Below are 17,716 nucleotides of genomic sequence, written 5' to 3'. Positions count from 1 at the left end.
GAAAAAAAACACGTTCTATTTGTTTGTTTTAATCACACCCAAACTCATGTATTTTTTAGCCCTTCATAAGCTTTCACCCACTCATGACAACGATATGTCCATTCAAGCAATCACAACCTACTATTAACGTAAAAGTCCGTCATCGCCCCCTGCTTCCGCGACAGTTACATCACGTAATAAATTCAATGAATCTCTGAGTCAAGCACATCAAACAGTGACAACACTTTAAAGATAGGGGCACACAAAGACGACACAAAGTCAGCGCGTGCCCGAGACAGCAAACAGTTCTTCTCACCAGCCGCCTCTAAAAAAACCCCAGAATTTTTAACCTGCATACATTTACATATGTTTGTTATTTCTGAACGTTCACCTCTTTAAAATGATCGAATTTAATCTAATTATTGATTCATGAAATGTTTGAAGTGACTAAACTCCAGTTTGATTTGATATCGTTGTTATACATTATTAGTCTTCTGATAGTCTGTTGTCAGATGGTTGATGCTGATGCAGTAGAACACAGTGCGCATATGAACAGTGTCAGTAACTTGAGCTCAGGGGGCAAAATATGATGAAAAAAGACATTGTTGGGGAACGAGGCCATTTGAATCTTTGTCATCAATTGGATTCAACACAGTCTGACTGCCCCCTGCTCGCGTTTTAAACATATTAGGTGCACCTTTGGTCTAAGTCCACTTCTTACATACAAGAAAAACATTAAAGGTGTACTATGTAAATTTGGTAGAGATATTTAAAAAGTTTAAGAAGTGAAACCTTTATTTGCTGTATTTTCTAAACTAAATGAAAAAAAAAAACTGTAGTCCGAGGACTTATGGGTCCCTGGGAAACTTTTTTTTTTTTTTTAGCTTAAAGCTAACAGGAGAGTTATGGTTTCGTCCCCAACCATACATTTTTGCGAAGCATTTTATCTTTAATGGTTCAGGGACTTGTAACTTGTAAAACATTATCAATACTTAAATATCAAATTATTGCGCTGTAAAAATAAACATTCAACGATCGGCCATCAAAGCCAATTATGAGTAGGCCAACAATCATATGATAAGGCATCGGCCAATCAGAGTGCAACTTTATTTAGGGTTGTCTTGTGTAAATGAAAGTCCATCCAGCGTTTCAGTTTATATGTTTATTTATGAAAACAAAGGAACTCAGAAAATAAGGATCCCATATCAGTAATTACATCAAATAATTCACTTGTTGGTTTTTTCGTCGGTTCGTCCTCTCTCTCTCTCTACTCTATTGAGCGGAGTTCGGTCTAAACCTCAGACAGCTACTATACAGCTACTATACAGTGCTCAAACATACGGAAGAAAAAACATACGGCCGGAGTGCATGCAAATACATAAAATCACTTTTTTCCTTTTTCTTATTAAAATACAAAAATTAACTATTAGCATCAAAGCTCGACCATCAACTAAAAACAAAGAGGGTTACCGTGGCAACAAGCTGTCCGACTGTCTGTCTGTCCATCACTCAGTCACACCTGGAGGAAATGTGTATGCTCATCATCCATTACTGATTCAGTCACTTATAGATTTGCCTTTAAAATGTCCAAAATAAATTTAAGTGTGTTTCCCCAAATGTTTCTTCAATCTCACAACAGTTAAAGAATCACGCACACAAAAACACTTTTTAGTTTTGATAACAAATAAACCATCTTTATGACAACTAAGCAGTTCTATCAACTGAGGAAGGCCATGACATTTGGTTGAAAGCTTTGAAGAAACAAGCAGATTGTTTGAAATGAGTTTTAAAAAAATCCAATGATTTACTTAATACAAGAAAAATGGATTCATATGAATTATTAGAATTAAAAGAATAATCCCATCATTTTAAATTTCCACTTCAAACTTTTCCTTCCAAAATACATCACTAACCAAGAATGGGATTGTGAATCTTTAACTCTAATAATCTGCACACGGGAGAGGTATGTTCATCTCAGAGGAGAAAGCAAGGTCTAAAGGAAGCCTGGGTTGCAAAACAATCTTCTCCACTTAATAGAAGGAACAAAGCCCGAGTTCCTGCCCAGCAGTGAAATCCAGAATTTTGATTGTATTTATTTCAACAAGCGAGGTTTCAGGATCTTGTTAATCAGCACATCACTGCTAACATTACTGTACGCAGAAGTTCAAGGTCAAACAGAGGGCGACATAACCCCCCCCCCCCAGAAAAAAAACCCCTTTGAGTTTAATAAACTTGCTGTGATACAAACAGCAGTAAGCAGACAGACAGAGAGACAGGCAGGTTGACAGGTGAACTGTGTGTTTGAGAGAAGTCACATGATTTAATCTGATTGGTTTGATCAGTCTGATTGATCTGATTAGCAGCACTGCAGCGAAGCCAGATCAACACAAACAAACCCGGGTCAGACAGAAAAAGAAAAATACTGTAGCACCACCACCCTGTTAGTCAGACAATGATGGGTTCAAAAACATGTGAAAAATTAAACTCAAGGTCATAATGTAGAAGTGGCACAGCTTTAAGTTACGATTATAAAGGTTTACAGGCTGCTATCTAAAGACCTTGTAGACCTAAACCAATCTGTGCAGGGCATGTCGTAGAATTTGGTCATGTTTGTTTTTATTAATTAACTTTAATTTTCCTTTCACTTTAACTCAGCTTGACGCCAGACCAATGGAAACAGACTGCAACACAAGGGGAAAAAAATCACCCATTTTTGGAGGTTACCGCTGGTCTGACAACATCAGAGGAACAACCAGATATCAGGGGTCAAAGTCAAGGCTATCTGGCATCCAGCAGTCACATGACACAGTTTGATGAATACAGGGTTTTAATTTCAACCTAAACATCTCCAGTTTAGAAAGCTTGTCACACAGAATTTAATCAATTGCTCAATGGGAGACATATTTCCGCTTTAATAAACGTATAAAAAGACTTAAAATTAAAGCTCAAAGGTGAACTGCTGCTTAAATAGTCAGTAAACTGGAGTACAATTACATTTTGATTATTAAAATAAGTTCCCTCATTACATTATCTTTTAGCTTTAAAAAGTTTGCATCAAGTTTTGTTTTACTTTGTTGCGAAATATTACTTTTTATCATCTTACCAGAGAAAAAAAATGTTATCTAGTATTTGCCTTTCAGTAATTTTTGTTTTTATTTTGGACTTTCAAAGAGTAAAGTTACTATAAAAATAAAATAGCTGTTTTTTTTTCTCATAGAATATATAACAGTGATGGATTTGTGTTATTTCACACATTTCTGGGAGAAACATTTCTGAAAGCTTTTATTTTTTTCTTCCACTTTAGATTGAAGATTGAACCTTCATACTCTTCCAGAAAAATTGGCTAAAACAATTATAATTTAAACCACCAAAAACATAACATCTGCTTAGTCCTCACATTTAATGAAGTTTGGGGTTGGGTGGGGGCTGCACAGTATGAGTGGTTCTGTTGTGGGGATGGGAAAAAGACAGGACAGCGCTACAAAGACATTTTTATATAGAGAACCTTAGAAGACAAGTTCCGCACACAACCTGAAAAATCATAAAACTGAAAAATAAAGGAAATGTAGTGTAAAAAATAAAAAATGTTTTTCTCGCTCTAAGCTGTCAGAGCCGGTGCTTGATGGTGGGGGGTTCCTGGCCCCCCTATTCCCTCACGGTTGACCCCAGTGACAGACAGACGGTGTTGAATTTTTGTTGTGGGACCATCGAAGGAGAGGTTTGCTCTCAGAGGGCTTTTATTCAAACTTTTTAAATTTCACCTTCTCTGCAGATCATACTTAAAACACTCGCCAGGATTTTCTTTTATTAAAAAACTATGAAAAAAAGAAGGAGATTCTGCCTCTTGTATCTTTTGCACCAATCAGTGTCTTTGCTTTGAATATGTATATGTTAAGTCCTGAAAATAAGACTTGATGTTTTAACATTTTTGAAATTGTTGAATTGTTTCCATTCACGAGATTTACTCATGACAGATGACAGAACTATGGACCAGGTAAAAATTACACTATATGAAAGCAACTGGTTTGCTCCTGAAATTTCCTTTACTTCCCAGGTTTTAGTGGTGACAGTGAGTCCCAGGATGCTTTGAGGCATTTTCAACCTTTAGACAAAACTTTGAGGACGCTCGACTTGTGCTCAAGTAATATGCCAGCACAGTTTGGAGTAAAACCCAATGAGATCATCTACTCCTCCTCACCAATGATACTCTATAGATGCGTCTGGAATGTTTTTAGAGATATGGGGTCACAGCCAGCTGTCCAACATAAAGGAGAAGAAGAAAGCATTCTTGACAGCTATACGTATTCAGAAAAGATCAAAGCTTCTCCCAGACAGACAGGTTGCCCGTCTTTCTAACATGTCTTCCTCCCATATTCCTCTTTACTTCCATGGAAAATTGTTGCTTCCTTCTTCTTCTCTTCTATCTTTTTGCATTCCTCGAGAAAGTAAAGAAAAGAAAGAAAAAAAACACTAGGAGCTAAAAAACAGGTCAGCCTATTTACATACAGTCTCCAAGTCTGGGCCTGTGTATGTATGCATGTGAGTGTGTGTGTTTGTGTGTGAGTGTGTGTTGTCAGAAGTTCAGAGGGTGTTTCTGTCTTTGCTTGTGTGACTGTTTGTTCAGCATGGAAGTTTACATAGATGCGAGTCTGCATGTGTTACCTTTATGGATGAATTTGTGTGTATGTCAAGTGGATAAACCTCTGTGTGTGTATGTTCAGTAACATGTACGTGTTTTATGCGTGTTCAGTCCGTGTCAGAGGAAGAGGAGGTTCCTGTTGAGGAGCTGTCATCAGAGGAGGAAGAAGAGCTGCCACTCAAACGACTAGCCCCGCCTCCTGAGGCCCCGCCTCCTGCTGCCTTCTCTGGAAAGAGAAAGACAAGTACAGAGAGAAACACAGACTGTCAGACTGGATGTTCTCATATATAAACAGGACATTTCTCATTTACAGTGGTCTGAGGTCATGGCCTGCAGCAGAGCTAAGATTCTTGTGCAGTAATGCACTTCTTGGACACCCGTAAATGGTGAACGGAGCTCGTATTGTGCTTTTCTAGTCTTCTCAATACTCAAAACGCTTTTACAGCACATGTCAAACCTACTCATTCATAAACTGAAGGCAGAGGATGCTTTGTAAAGTGACCATCAGAAGAAACTAATTCCAATCATACACATGCATATGTCGACGAAGCAGCAAAAGCAATTCGGAGTTAAGTGTCTTGCCCAAGGACACATCGGACAAACTGGAGAGAAACAGCCGACTGAGCCAGTCACGCCTGTGTTCCCCTCAAAACCCTGGTGCCTTGACCCAATCCAAGTAAACCCATTTCCACGTGTACCAAGTAAGGTGGGAGAAAATATTAATACGGCAATGTATGGTCTCGTTTGACACAATCATGGAATCTCTAGTGCCAGATATCTACATTTTTCTAGAAACTGGGCTTCAGGTTGGCCTGCTAATTTGACACCAATAACTAAAAAGTTAGCGTGACCAAAGAATAAGTTAACGGGCCTGGGCGATAAAACAATAACAATAATTGTCAGGTTCGATTACAGTTTGATAGATTTAAACCTGTAACTACACCACCCAAACACCAGGGAGGGGGGCTAATGCACCTTATATGCTAGTTACCACCTGACATTAAAGCAGTCCTTCTTAAAGAGTTAGGAGAAATCATCCTGAATAGCACAACAAGAAACGCCACTCAACTTCCAGAGTTTGGAAATATTTTGAATACAATCACAGTCCAACTGCTAAAACAGGCAACAGCACAAACCTTTCTACACCATTTCAAACAATATCACCCTCGAGAGAGCAAGCAGTGACCAAACGTCTTAATCGAGTGTTACTCAGCAAGCACTGGGCCCGGAAGTGTTCCTCCCCAGCAGCAAACTGACACTGAAATGTTGGGACCATAAATAATGCTAAAACCACAACTAACTATCTGGTTTCTTTAACTTTCAGTCAGAAGAAAAAATTAGACTTTGAATTTGAGATAAAAAATGTCTTGACATTTCTTGTGATAATTATTGTTATAGACGGATATCATGATTATCAGAGATGATTATGATTGGAGATATTTTTAGTCAAATCTCCAAGGCCTACCTCGGGGTAGGACGCAGAGCAGAGGGGAGTGCAAAAATCAACGGCGCAAGTTGCTAGGTGATGATAATAGTCAGGAAAAAAGGGGAGCTTCTGCCTCTTGCAAATGATCTGCCCCTGACCTTTCTTCTGTCCGGATGAGGAAATGAGCAGCAAACCAGAAGACTGTGTGTGTTCATGTTTAGGCTAATCCACGAGCTGCGGCTCTAAAAGGGCCGCTTCACAAGCACAACTCACATCTCTGATGCTTGAAAAAAAATATAAAACACAGATCGACCCAAACTGTTTGAATTTCATTTTTAAAGCAAGGTGAGAGATTGTTTGCTGTGCTTGGACATTCCCTCCTAAATGGACACGTGGATGTGACATCAGAGTTGAAGCCCAAGTTAAAAATGATTTACTTTTGCACAGCGTGCTTGGACGACAAGAACAACCTTGCACTGCGCTCAGCTTGGTGGGACGCAGGTACACTCTTGACGGAAGCAGTGCCGGCGATCATATCTCGCAGCGTACTTAGATTTCTAGAGTGTTGTTCAGAATTGAGGGAATTGAATTTTTTGGTGGGTGATGTCGTTTCCAACATTATGAATCATTCTGTTTAGAAAGTAAGGAGCACACACAGAGAGGCAGAGTAAAATGTGGTTTGTTGCTTAAAATGTAAAAGTGCCAACTATTACACACTCAATATTTAACGACTACAAATGAAGTTTTTTCCTTGCTACTGTAATTTTGCTAAATATTGCTCAGTGCTGTGCTCATGTTGGATTAATGTTGGTCTTTGTAGATAATTTAACAAAGAGTAAGATCTTTTAGCGTCTCTTTGGTAAAGTGTGTGGCAAAACAAATGGTGTGGTCCTTGGATGTCAAACGTCCGGCTGGACTCAAAGTGCAGATTCAAAGCGATGGCATTCACATGTAGTCTGATATGACGTGAAAGACACAGGGAGGAGTACTTCTTCACCTCAGCTGTTTTCTCACATTACACATTTTTAAATGAGCTAGATTTGAACAAGATTCATTTTCTAAATTTTTCCTGTTTCCTAATTTATGACTACCTAGTCCTGACTGTATGGTTACGAACTCTCTCTCGTTATGCATTAGTGTGAACGTTATTTGTAACTGTGAGTTTAAACTCTCTTTCCTTCATTTATTATTTCGTTTTTACTGTGGTACTTCAACAATACGTAGAAATGTTGAATCATTTCAATCACACGCACCAATGCTGTAACCAAGACGTGATGGCACTAAATATAATTAATGACACATTATACTCTGATGGTGGCGGAGAAGAGATGGGGAGCGAGAAAGAACAAAAAACCTCCCATTTAATCATTGTGTTACGAGGTGTGACTCTTGAAGTTTATGAAAGACACTGCAGTCTGGAGTCTCTGACAGTTACCGCTGTCTCACATTAACTGTCCATCCACAGGCCGAACAAAGGGTTTGGATGAGCCTTTATGTAGTAGTCAAGCAGTACTTACGCAGTAGTTTCCTCTGCTTCTTCTGCAGGCAGGATTTGACATAGCGCTCTAGCTCTCTGAGTGTGGAGGGTTTTAGAGTTTCAAAGTCAATCTCGATCTCGTCGGGGTTGGAATCCCTCAGCGATGGTTCTCTTGACTGGATGATGTGGACGACACGCCCCAGCTTCTCCCCTGGCAACCTGTTTATATCCAAACTCAGCTGGCGTTTCTCGTCATATGACATCGGCAGGGAAGACTCCTCACCATCGTCTCCATTGGCCGAGCCAGAGGCTTTACTACCTTTCTTAGGTTGCCTGGAAACAGAGTGATTTGCTCTTACTTCCAATTCAGTCCAAAAGACAGGTATGATCATTTTTTCATCCATGTATAGGTTTTTAAGATTTTAAGACTTTTTTGTACCTAGTGGCCGTCACCGTGCTGTTTGCTTTCCTGGCTGGCGCTTTCTTCTGATTGGCTGGTTTAGGCTGCTGAGCAGCAGCCTTGGGCTTCTTCTCTTCCTCCAGCTTGCCTTTGTTCCCTTTATCTTTTTCCTTCTCCTTCTTCTTCTCCTTGTCTTTCTTCTCTTTCTTCTTCTTTGGCTTGCTGACTGGAGCCTGGGACAGGACGGCCAGCTGCTCGTGCACTGCCTTCAACTGATGAAATATACTAATTATCAATACCTTTACCTCTTACAAATATTGGGGAACTCCTTCAGCAAGATCATTATACTAGGTAACTGATTTAAAAATCAAATCATCATATATATCATCATATTGTATCAACATTACCCTAGAATAGAAATTTAATACATAAACAGAATTTTGAACTTTAAGTAAATCTACAATCATATTAAAAAGAAGAAAACCAGGATGTTCTTGACCTGTGATTGGTCGGCAGCACCAACCTGCTCCTGTAGCTCAGCCAATCGCGTGGCTCTCTCCTCCTCTGAGTCTGATGATTCGTCGGAGGAGGAGTTGTTGCTGCTGTCAGAGGAGGCGGTGCTTTTACTGACCAATGGGGTTGTAGATGGGACTGACGCCTCCAAGCCTTCATCTGGGATCTTGGCAAAACGCATTTCGAATACATCCTGAGGAGCAAGAGAGCGACTGATTATGATGGGACAGAACTTATCTAAATATATATATATATATACATAAATATATACATGTTCTAAGAGGTTCTTTAGATTTTTGAGGGATTTTTGAGTTAACACATACCTGCAGCTTTCGGGCCATTGCCACCACCTCGTGATCTGGAGGGTTGTACTTGTAACAGTTGGAGAACATTAACCTCACGTCGGTTTCAAAACTTTGAGGATCACTGTACTCTCCTTTGTCCATTTTTTTCTGTTGTGGGAGAGGGGAGAGATGTTAAAAGTCTATGATGCTTGTTATTTTACATTGTCGTCAGCTGGGAGAACAGTACTTGGTTTGTGTACACATGTGAGTGTGTGTTTGTATGTGGAGCTCCCACTTCTTCACCGCATCGTAAGGACACATTTTTACTGTTTGCTCACACTCCTTAAAGTTGTTTAAAGTTACTAGTAAAGACAACAAAGATGCAATTATGTAGGTAAACAAGGGAGTATTTAAGTAAAGATGTCAGCATAAGTTACCCGGACAGTGCTGAGGTCCATGGGGTGTTTGATGATGTCATGGTAGTCATGCAGCTCCAGCGCCTCTGCATCCACTGGCTTGTAGAAAGGCCAGGCGTAGGCTGCGTGTTTCTTGGAAAGCATCTCCTTTAGGATGGCGTCGCAGTGTTTCATCTGCTCACCCAGCTTACCGCCTTTTCTCCCCACGACTGCCCCCGCACCAGCTCCCACCTCGCCACCCGCTAGCTCCTCAACCGTCTCCCTGCGAGTCTTTGCTGGACGGGCGGCCGCCTCGCGTCTTGATGAGCCCAGTTTGGCTGGTTTGTTGTCCTGGGCGGACGGAGAGTCTGCACGCCCAGCCGATATGGCCGACGTGGTAGGAGTGGTGGTGTCGGCTTTCCTTTTTACACCTTTCTTCTATAAGAGCAACAGACAGGTGAAAAGACAGAAATACACAGGAAAAGAGAGAGCGGACAGAGAAGCACACAGAGACAGACCAGTTTAGAGTATCGTTACGAGAAACAGAGAGACAGAGAGAGAGAGAGAGAGAGAGAGAGACAGAGAGAGAGAGGTGGGGGACAGAGAGGTGAAGCAATACAAAGAGAAGAGACGGACAAGAAGTTCATATGAGTTAGTGTTTTCTGATATATATATTATAGGCCATGAAGCTGTCCTACGCTGAACACACTGTTACCTTGACAACAGGCTGTGCAGATGGCATCATGGCTGTCGGGGGCTGTGGAGCAGAAACAGGGGGCGTTGTCTGGACAGGTGTGGGCGTGGTCGAGATGACAGGTGTCTGAGAGGGAGATGGGGACGGATATGAAGGGGGAGGGGAGGCTGAAGATTCCGCCTGCTGACTCACTGAGAGAGACATCAAGAGAAAATAGTTAACACATGAATCATCATATTTTTGTTTAAGAATATGACAAAAATGAAAACAACTCTAACAATGTGTAAGAAGTGACTAATAAGACCTTTATGGAACTTTAACTTCATTACATGGGTGAAGTCTGGTTCACACTGCAGTCTTAAAATACTTTTTTGAACTCAGAAAACGTGTGATGCTTTACTACTACGTAACTAGAATGTAAACAGATATTCTTCTCCATAACGACAAGCATCAGTAAAATTTGCGTTTACAATGCTCTCTGCAGAGAGGAAAAAACTAAAAACAAACAAGTTTGGGTTGAAGAAATGTCTGGGGAGACGTGCACAACGAGGGTTGTACATTCTTCAGTGAGAGTTGGAGGTCAGATAGTAACTATGAGCATTACAATTTACCGTCCACTTACAGTATCATTGTGCTCCTTTGTTTCTAACAGCTATTGTAGTCACAAACAACTTCTTCCACACCCTTCCATGACGCAATTGTCAACATTTTCTATTCTCAATATCAAACATGTTTGAAATAAATCAGGGAGTCCCCGACGATCGGCGAGCAGATCAGGGACGTTAAGATTGGATCTTTACGACTGCCGCTCACTCTACAAGATAATCTGGGCTGATAATTGGTAGCCTTGAGTCGGGAACGACTCTGCGATTGCTGGGAAAGAGGAATCCGTCCTCAAACCAGATACATTATCCTGCAGTCTAAGCCAGGCTTAATGCAGACTATTCTAAATGTTTCCTACTACCACAGACTCATTTGTGAGTTTCAGGAACATTGTGACAGTTAAAAGAATTAGATCTAGTCCTGCAGCGAAGTACCTGTCGTGGCAGCAGCAGGCTGTTTGCTCTTGTTCTTTCCTTTGGGAGCTGGAGGCAGCAGAGCGACTTCTTCTTGAGGCATCTGAGCAACTTTCTGCAGGAAGATTTTCTCCAAGGCCTGTGCCATCAAGACGATGTCATCTGTGGGCTGCACACACAAACACAATGTTTCAAGGGATGCTTCTTGTAATGATATATTAATGATAACACATCTAGTGTTATGACACTTTCAAGTCAAAAAACTTTATTTTGCCATTTCAAAGGCACACAGAGCGGTAAATGAACGACAGTGCGGCTTTAGTCAAAATTTGCCCAGAGATACAGAGTCACTTGTCCACAAGTTTAATAGAGAGTTAAGCTGTTGAACTGATCAGAGATCACATTGGAGGCTGCATGTTGGACACCATAGCATCAGTCAAATAGAACTGAGAACCTACATCACTGTAACTGCATGAACATACCTTGTTGTAGATGTAGCAGTTGGTGAACATGGTGTTGAAGTCCTGCATGGCCTCACTGGCGCTCCAATAATAATTGTTCTCCAGACGCTTCTTGATGGTTCCCATGTCCATTGGGTTCTTGATAACCTTGTGGTAGTCCTGGAAACATTTACAAACTAATTTAGCTTGGAATAGAGAAGATGGGGGGGTGGGGGGGGGGGAGAATCTAGCTTTTCCCCAGTTTGTTTTGATGTGATCCAAAACTGGGGTAACGAGCAGGACCACTCACCGCCAGGCAGAGTTTGATGGCATCGACTGGTTGGTAGAAAGGCCAGGCGAACTGATGCTTCCACAGAGTTTTTACCACCACATTCTGCATGTACTGCAGCTGGTTGGTCTTCCTGATGGACACAAATCCAGACAACATTAGCACTCTTATGCTCGCCATCTCCTACTCTAAATTCCCCTTCAGAAGAAGAATGTGTAGCTTAGAAAATAGTAGGATGGATGTAAAAGGTGTAGAGGATGTTGTAAGTTTGAAAAGTGGAAACAGGATGATGAAAAGTATTTAAAAGTTGTAAAACTGGAGTGAGGAGTAGAAGGCAGGAGGTGTAGAGGGTGAAGAAGGTTTTAAGTGATGTAGTTCTTACCTGCCAGGTTTGGTGGGATTTGTGACTTCAGGTGGGGGCGGGTTCGTGGGGGTAGGGGGGCTGGGGGGCGCAGCCTCGGGGGCGTCCGACATGGTGGACGACGAGGACACAGCAATGCACTGTGGGAAGGCAGTGTCTGACCCAAAGGTAAAAAAACAACTCCCCCTGTGGTCTGAGGGTGTGTGTGTGTGTGTGTGTGCGTGTGTGTGAGAGCACACTGTGGGTGTGATCAGTTCAATAGTTGATGTTGACTCTGAATCTCAATGTTTCCCTCAATAAGACAAACTCCCATTGCACGACCTGAAAGAGAGACAGAGAGAGAGAGAGAGATCAGAACCATGAGCATCTTACACTCTTGCAACTTTTTATATTACAAAGTAAAAGCAGTTTCTAAATAAAAAAAGGTTAGGGTTTTTTGTTATTGCTTGTGTTAATTGTATGCTTTTTATCATATTGTATTAATTTTTCAAGTTTCAAGTGAAGTCTTTTTAATTTTTCCCTTTGGGACACCACAAAGAGCTTAATGTAAAAACCGTGAAATATCCTTCAGTAAGTGAAGAACAAACTTAAGTTTCTAGTGTGTATTATTTTAAGAAGAGTATTGGTAGTTGTGTTTATATTAAACTGAATGATCCAAAACACAAAAATGGCACATTAACTAAAATGAGAACCATCTTCCTGGTCCTGTTTTAACACTGACCCTGGTTTTTACCGACATCTCAGGGTCACCTGCCAATCATCCTTAAATCTCTTAAATTGAGTTGAAACCACCTGTCTGAATCCTTTACTGAGCTGCAGCCCCAAACTCAGCCAGACTGGTTGTGACTGGATCCTCTTCCATAAGAATCATAATATGGAGATGGCCATGTTGGCGATGCAAGAAGTAGATGTACCGAAGTTCACGAGGAGTTTTACATACAGTATTAACTAAAAGTTTACTTTGTAGTGACACAAATTGTCACACATCAACTGTGTAATTCATGGAAAATACAAACTTCATTCAATAATTATCGGCAAGGGGACTCAATTCTTCCGACCACTATTTTTTTTTTTTAAAGATCCCATGGGGGTAGTGGGGGTGTACTCTAATCACAAACCAAACAAGAGGTCTTAAAACTGTCAGACTCACTAACTGATGTCCGGCAAGTTTTTTTTTTTTTTTTTTTTTTTTTTAAGAGTTAGAGGTTGTTTAATTGATTTTGCTCTTTCTACAAATTAGCCAACTATGTTAAGTTTCAGCAATGTATCATAAAATGTCTCTTTACTTAGTCTGGCAAAAGACTGAAACATCTCCGACTGGAATAAACATGTGACACTGTTTCATGACATGTTAAAGGACTTCTTAATTAACCAGCACTGAAAGAAGACAAGTCACCATATGGTATTTAAGTGGTCTTAAATCTACTGAATAACACAGAAGACCGGCCTATGAAAACATCTTGTTTAAAAGCACTGCCACAGAGGTATGTCTTTCAGTTTGTTTAATCCTGCTACAAGTGCTTAAACAGAGGTCAAACAAATAGTTACAGATCATGTGGCTATGTATCCATTTCTGTTAACACATTCAAAACCAATAACTATACAGAAGTTATGTTTGATTGCGTTTAATCCTCTCTTATATGTCAGAGCTGATTTGTTAGAATTAACATGACTGAAACATTTGAAAAAGACAAGAAACACTTATGAGGTAAACTTAACATGTTTTTTTTAAAATAGGTTAATGTTTAATTACTCAGGGTCGATTCATTTCATGTGTATCTCTGCATCAAGTGACCAAACTTTGGGCAGTTTTCATTAAGGTTTTTTTCTCTTTTTTTTTTACAAACATACCCAACAGGTCAAAATGATTCATTTACATAAATTCACAAGCTTTTTAATGAATACATAAATGGTAAAAGGGTACACTCTTCACTGCTGATCCATCCAAGTGTTTGTTTCTGTTCACTATGAAACATTATTAACCTTATTGATCCATTTCTTTTTTCAGCTCTACATTCAACAGGTACCTGATACACATGACAGTTTTGAATACAGAGAAAGTTTGTTCAAACAAATCTGAGTCTAGAACTACAAGACAAACATTCATACAGGGATACGAGCATGAATTATCCCCACATAATTGTATGAGCATTGTGTAACATGCTAGAAATCATATTGACATTTACTTTAACACAGACGTAACGAAGTGATCCATACTCAGTCTCCACTGCTTTCATTATAACTCATCTATTCTTGATCACCAGATAACAACTTTCAAAGTGACAGATACATGATCACCTGGTGTTAAAGTCCTCCTCCTCGTACAGTGCTTTACACTGGGACTACAAACCACCTAAATATGTTTAAAAACACACAAAGCCAAATTCACTGTTTACTAAGAGCACACGGAGAGTAACGGATCAAACTACCCTGTCAGACAGCAAACACACCTTCATCCCTCTCTATGCAGTCCAGTCCGGCACAGATCAACAGATGTTGGACTCCTGCTCGCAGACATGCTGCTGCTGCAGCGGCTCGGCGGCTAACAGACGAGCTAACTCTTAACAGACCAACAAACTACACAAATACAGTCAACAGGACCAACATCCACAGCCGGACACTCACAGGCCATTATATACTGCTTAAATACAGCCTTCAACCCGAGCTAGCTACTGAAACGGCGTAGGTTTGAGTGTTTTGCAGACTAACGAAACATCCCATTTATCTTGCTTTAAAAAGATGGCGGGCAGGCAAATGCAAAATATGAGCTAGGTTTCAAGCTAGCAGAGCTAGGCTACTTACCGAGCACGTAAAGCACTATATCTACCGCTAATGGCGGTTATCGAGATATCCGAGTGTATTTTCACAGATAGTATCTTTAAATGTGTTCAATAATGAGACAACATACTATGATAATAACACGGCCAAACATCCAATCTTTGCAGATGTTAGCGCTCAGTGCTCGGCTAGCTAATAAGCCGTTAGCCTGTTAGCTGAGCTTTGTCTGAAGGCGCCGAGCGGCCAGCCAGACTCCGACACATCCTGCACCCTCAAACTAAAACACCACGCTTCGTTTAACTGATCAACACAAGACTACCGTACACATAAAGGTGTTTACTTTGTTTCTCGGTCCTCCGGTGCCTCCAACGGCGGGCTCCGCTCAGTTTATAGGAAGATTTTTATTTAGCGAAGTAGCATAATAGATGAGTTATCAGCTGTCTACCTTTGACGCAGGCGCAGTAGCGAGCAGCGTCACGGATGTTGTTATGATAGGATTGGTTGTCTGGCTGCCTGTGGCGCTTTCGATTGGCTGCTTGGTATTTTGCAAGGCCACGATTTGTTGCTGGGAGATATGAACCGCTGGGATTTGCCGGTCAGTTAGTTAAAGTTCAGCGATTGGTTGATATAATCACCGGGCTGCTGTGACTGGCTAAAGAGGTTTACATTTATAGAGTAGCGTAACAATTTGAACTACATTTCCCAGCATGCACAGCTGAACCAGAAAGCGTAAGGCCTGCTGTTCTCTGAACTTTAAGAAATTTTCACTTTAAAGTACACGACTCACAATAATTTAGGGATATTGTGAGCTCCTTAGTTCATAAATAAGGTTTTTGTTTCACTTCTGTGATTTTTGGGATAGGGAGGCAATTGAATTAGGGTGATAGACACCTCATTTTGTGTTTTCACAGAATGGTCTCACTATGTACAGTGCACCTTACAACACCACCAAATAAAAAAGACAACCCTTTTCAATGTGGCATCAATTTCAACATTCTGGGGGTATAAAAAGCTGGTATTATCAGAAAGTCATTCCCAGTTCATCATTCAAGCAGCCATGAACACACAAAGCCACTTAACGGACAAGCAGCTCCACCTGGCCATAACGTGCCTTCAGGTCGGTGTTTCAAAGTGTCATCAGCAGACTTGCAGCAGGACACAGAACTACTGACAGTGTTGGTGACAGACCCAGGAGAGATGAACCACAATGATGACCAGTACATAAGGATCTATACACTCAGACACTGTTATTCAATTCAATTCAATTTTAATTGGAGTTGAATTGAGTAACAGTGTATACAATGCATCTGATATGAGTGGATATCCATCCATCCATGTTCTACTGCTTATCCAGTAGAGAAGCCCAGACTTCCCTTGCCCCAGACACCTCCTCAAGCTCTTCCGGTGGGACCCCGAGGCGTTCCCAAGCCAGCCGACAGACAGTCTCTCCAGCAAGTGGGTAGAGAATTCATATTTTACCTCTGAACAGAAAAAAACAGTGCCATTGCCCTAGTGGAAATTAGTTATTAATGTATTCGACCAAGCTCATATGCAGGATTTACATACAAAGAAACAAAACAAACACAAATCCTCTCTCGGACATCTCTCAGCATGTCACTTGGCTACTTGTCCACAGATCCTGTTTGTGCATTTGTGTGATGCAAGCCTGTGTGTGTGTGTGTGTGTGTGTGTGTGTGTGTGTGTATGAAGACAGACAGATTGTAAAATCAGAATTAAAAAAAAAATCAAATCCAGAATTCTAAAATTAGGACGTTAAAGGGATACTTCACCCATTTACCGGTACATGAAGCTGTGTATCATTAGAAACATGGTAGTAGTGTTAAAATGGTCATGAATCCAGCCCTCATTTTGCCCGTGATGCAATATGACGCTTTTTGCATCACATGAAGAAAACTTTCAAGCAAAGAAAAACACATTTCTCTCGTCTCAGTGCAAAATGAGGGTTGGATTCACGACCATTCAACACTACTACCATGTTTCTAATGATACACAGCTTCATGTAAATGGGTGAAGTATCCCTTTAATCAATCCAAAATGTACATATAATGATGTTATATTGGCTTGTAAATGTATCACAATTTATTTAGAAATATCTCTGATCTCTCACTAGCTAAAGGGAAATTGCCACTTACTAGAGACAGATTATGATGACACTCAGCAGTCGGCAGATTGTGTTAAACTTTAAGTCACACAACTGCTAAATCTTTCTTTGTGGTCAGTAAAAAAAATAAAAATTATTATCTCAACTGAAGCTAAAAATAAACTATTCTTCAATATAGAAATTTAATATACATTAAAAAGGCAAACATCAGTCTGATTATCAAGAAGCTTTATTGTTGTCATCATAGTGAATATAATCATCATCATTTGTCCTGTTGCTATGGGCCTGTGTGCCGGACTGCAGGAGGCTGTTAACATGCAGCAGAGCCGAGCAGACAGACAGACTGGAGGACAGCAGGTAGAGGAGTAGATGGACAGACAGAGGTAGGTCAGACAAATAGGTTAAAAGACTGAGGGGGTAGAGGTAGATGGGTGGTCAGGTAGTGAGGTAGGGGAACAGACTGACAGACAGGTTTGGGCAGACAGTGAGGAAAACAGGTGGAAAGACAGTAAGAGGCAGACAGATATGCAGACAGGAAGGAAGCCACATACAGAGAAGCAGACAGAACAGAGTACGGACAGGTAAAGACAAATAGAGATAGAAAGAGATAAACAGATATACAGTAGAAGGGGAAAGACAGGTAGAGACATATAGGAAGGGGACAGACAGAGAGAAGGACAGACAAAAAAGAGTAGGTATATGGAGAGAGATAAGCAGGAGGAGGATAGTCAGGTAAAGACATGTTGAGGACAGGCAAGTAGAGGACTGACAGGTAGAGACAGGTATGTGAGACACACAAGTGGAAAGACAGATAGTGACATTCAGTTAGACATAGGAGAAAGTATATGTGGGGGAAGACAGGTAGTTGGAGACAGACAGGGTAGTGCCAGGTAGGTGGGGGGA

At 40.7% G+C, this 17,716-nt stretch overlaps 1 protein-coding gene across 5 annotated transcripts; it reads right to left on the bottom strand.

Annotated features, from left to right (window-relative positions):
* Window positions 1–1,126: 1,126 nt before the first annotated feature.
* Window positions 1,127–15,235, bottom strand: LOC306827683 (bromodomain-containing protein 3-like). Of its 5 annotated transcripts, none has more exons than XM_079349663.1 (12): window positions 15,137–15,235; window positions 11,935–12,234; window positions 11,574–11,685; window positions 11,306–11,443; window positions 10,845–10,992; window positions 9,829–9,998; window positions 9,156–9,551; window positions 8,758–8,886; window positions 8,421–8,627; window positions 7,961–8,193; window positions 7,562–7,854; window positions 1,127–4,844 (listed from the first exon to the last, which is right to left on the bottom strand). In XM_079349663.1, the coding sequence occupies exons 2-12, from the start codon at window positions 12,024–12,026 to the stop codon at window positions 4,726–4,728; spliced, it is 2,037 nt and encodes a 678-aa protein (XP_079205789.1). In that variant the 5' UTR covers window positions 12,027–12,234; window positions 15,137–15,235; the 3' UTR covers window positions 1,127–4,725. The 5 variants fall into 5 exon arrangements, with proteins under 5 accessions (XP_079205789.1, XP_079205787.1, XP_079205788.1 ...); XM_079349661.1 differs by having other exon boundaries at window positions 15,016–15,172; XM_079349662.1 differs by having other exon boundaries at window positions 15,032–15,172.
* Window positions 15,236–17,716: the final 2,481 nt, after the last annotated feature.

The sequence above is a fragment of the Symphodus melops genome, assembly GCF_947650265.1.
Source record: "Symphodus melops genome assembly, chromosome: 1".
In the NCBI taxonomy this organism is placed as follows: domain Eukaryota; kingdom Metazoa; phylum Chordata; class Actinopteri; order Labriformes; family Labridae; genus Symphodus; species Symphodus melops.
The sequence above is the reverse complement of the archived record's forward strand: the minus strand, read 5'-3'. Positions and strand labels throughout refer to the sequence as shown.

Bases quoted from the DNA above. Each gene is read 5' to 3' on its own strand.
- LOC306827683 (XM_079349663.1), bottom strand. From the start codon at position 12,026: ATGTCGGACGCCCCCGAGGCTGCGCCCCCCAGCCCCCCTACCCCCACG. The intron at 8,628-8,757 runs GTATGTGTTAAC...CTTGCTCCTCAG, and splicing joins CAATGGCCCGAAAGCTGCAG to GATGTATTCGAAATGCGTTT. The intron at 4,845-7,561 runs GTAAGTACTGCT...TTCTCTTTCCAG, and splicing joins GAAGCAGAGGAAACTACTGC to AGAAGGCAGCAGGAGGCGGG.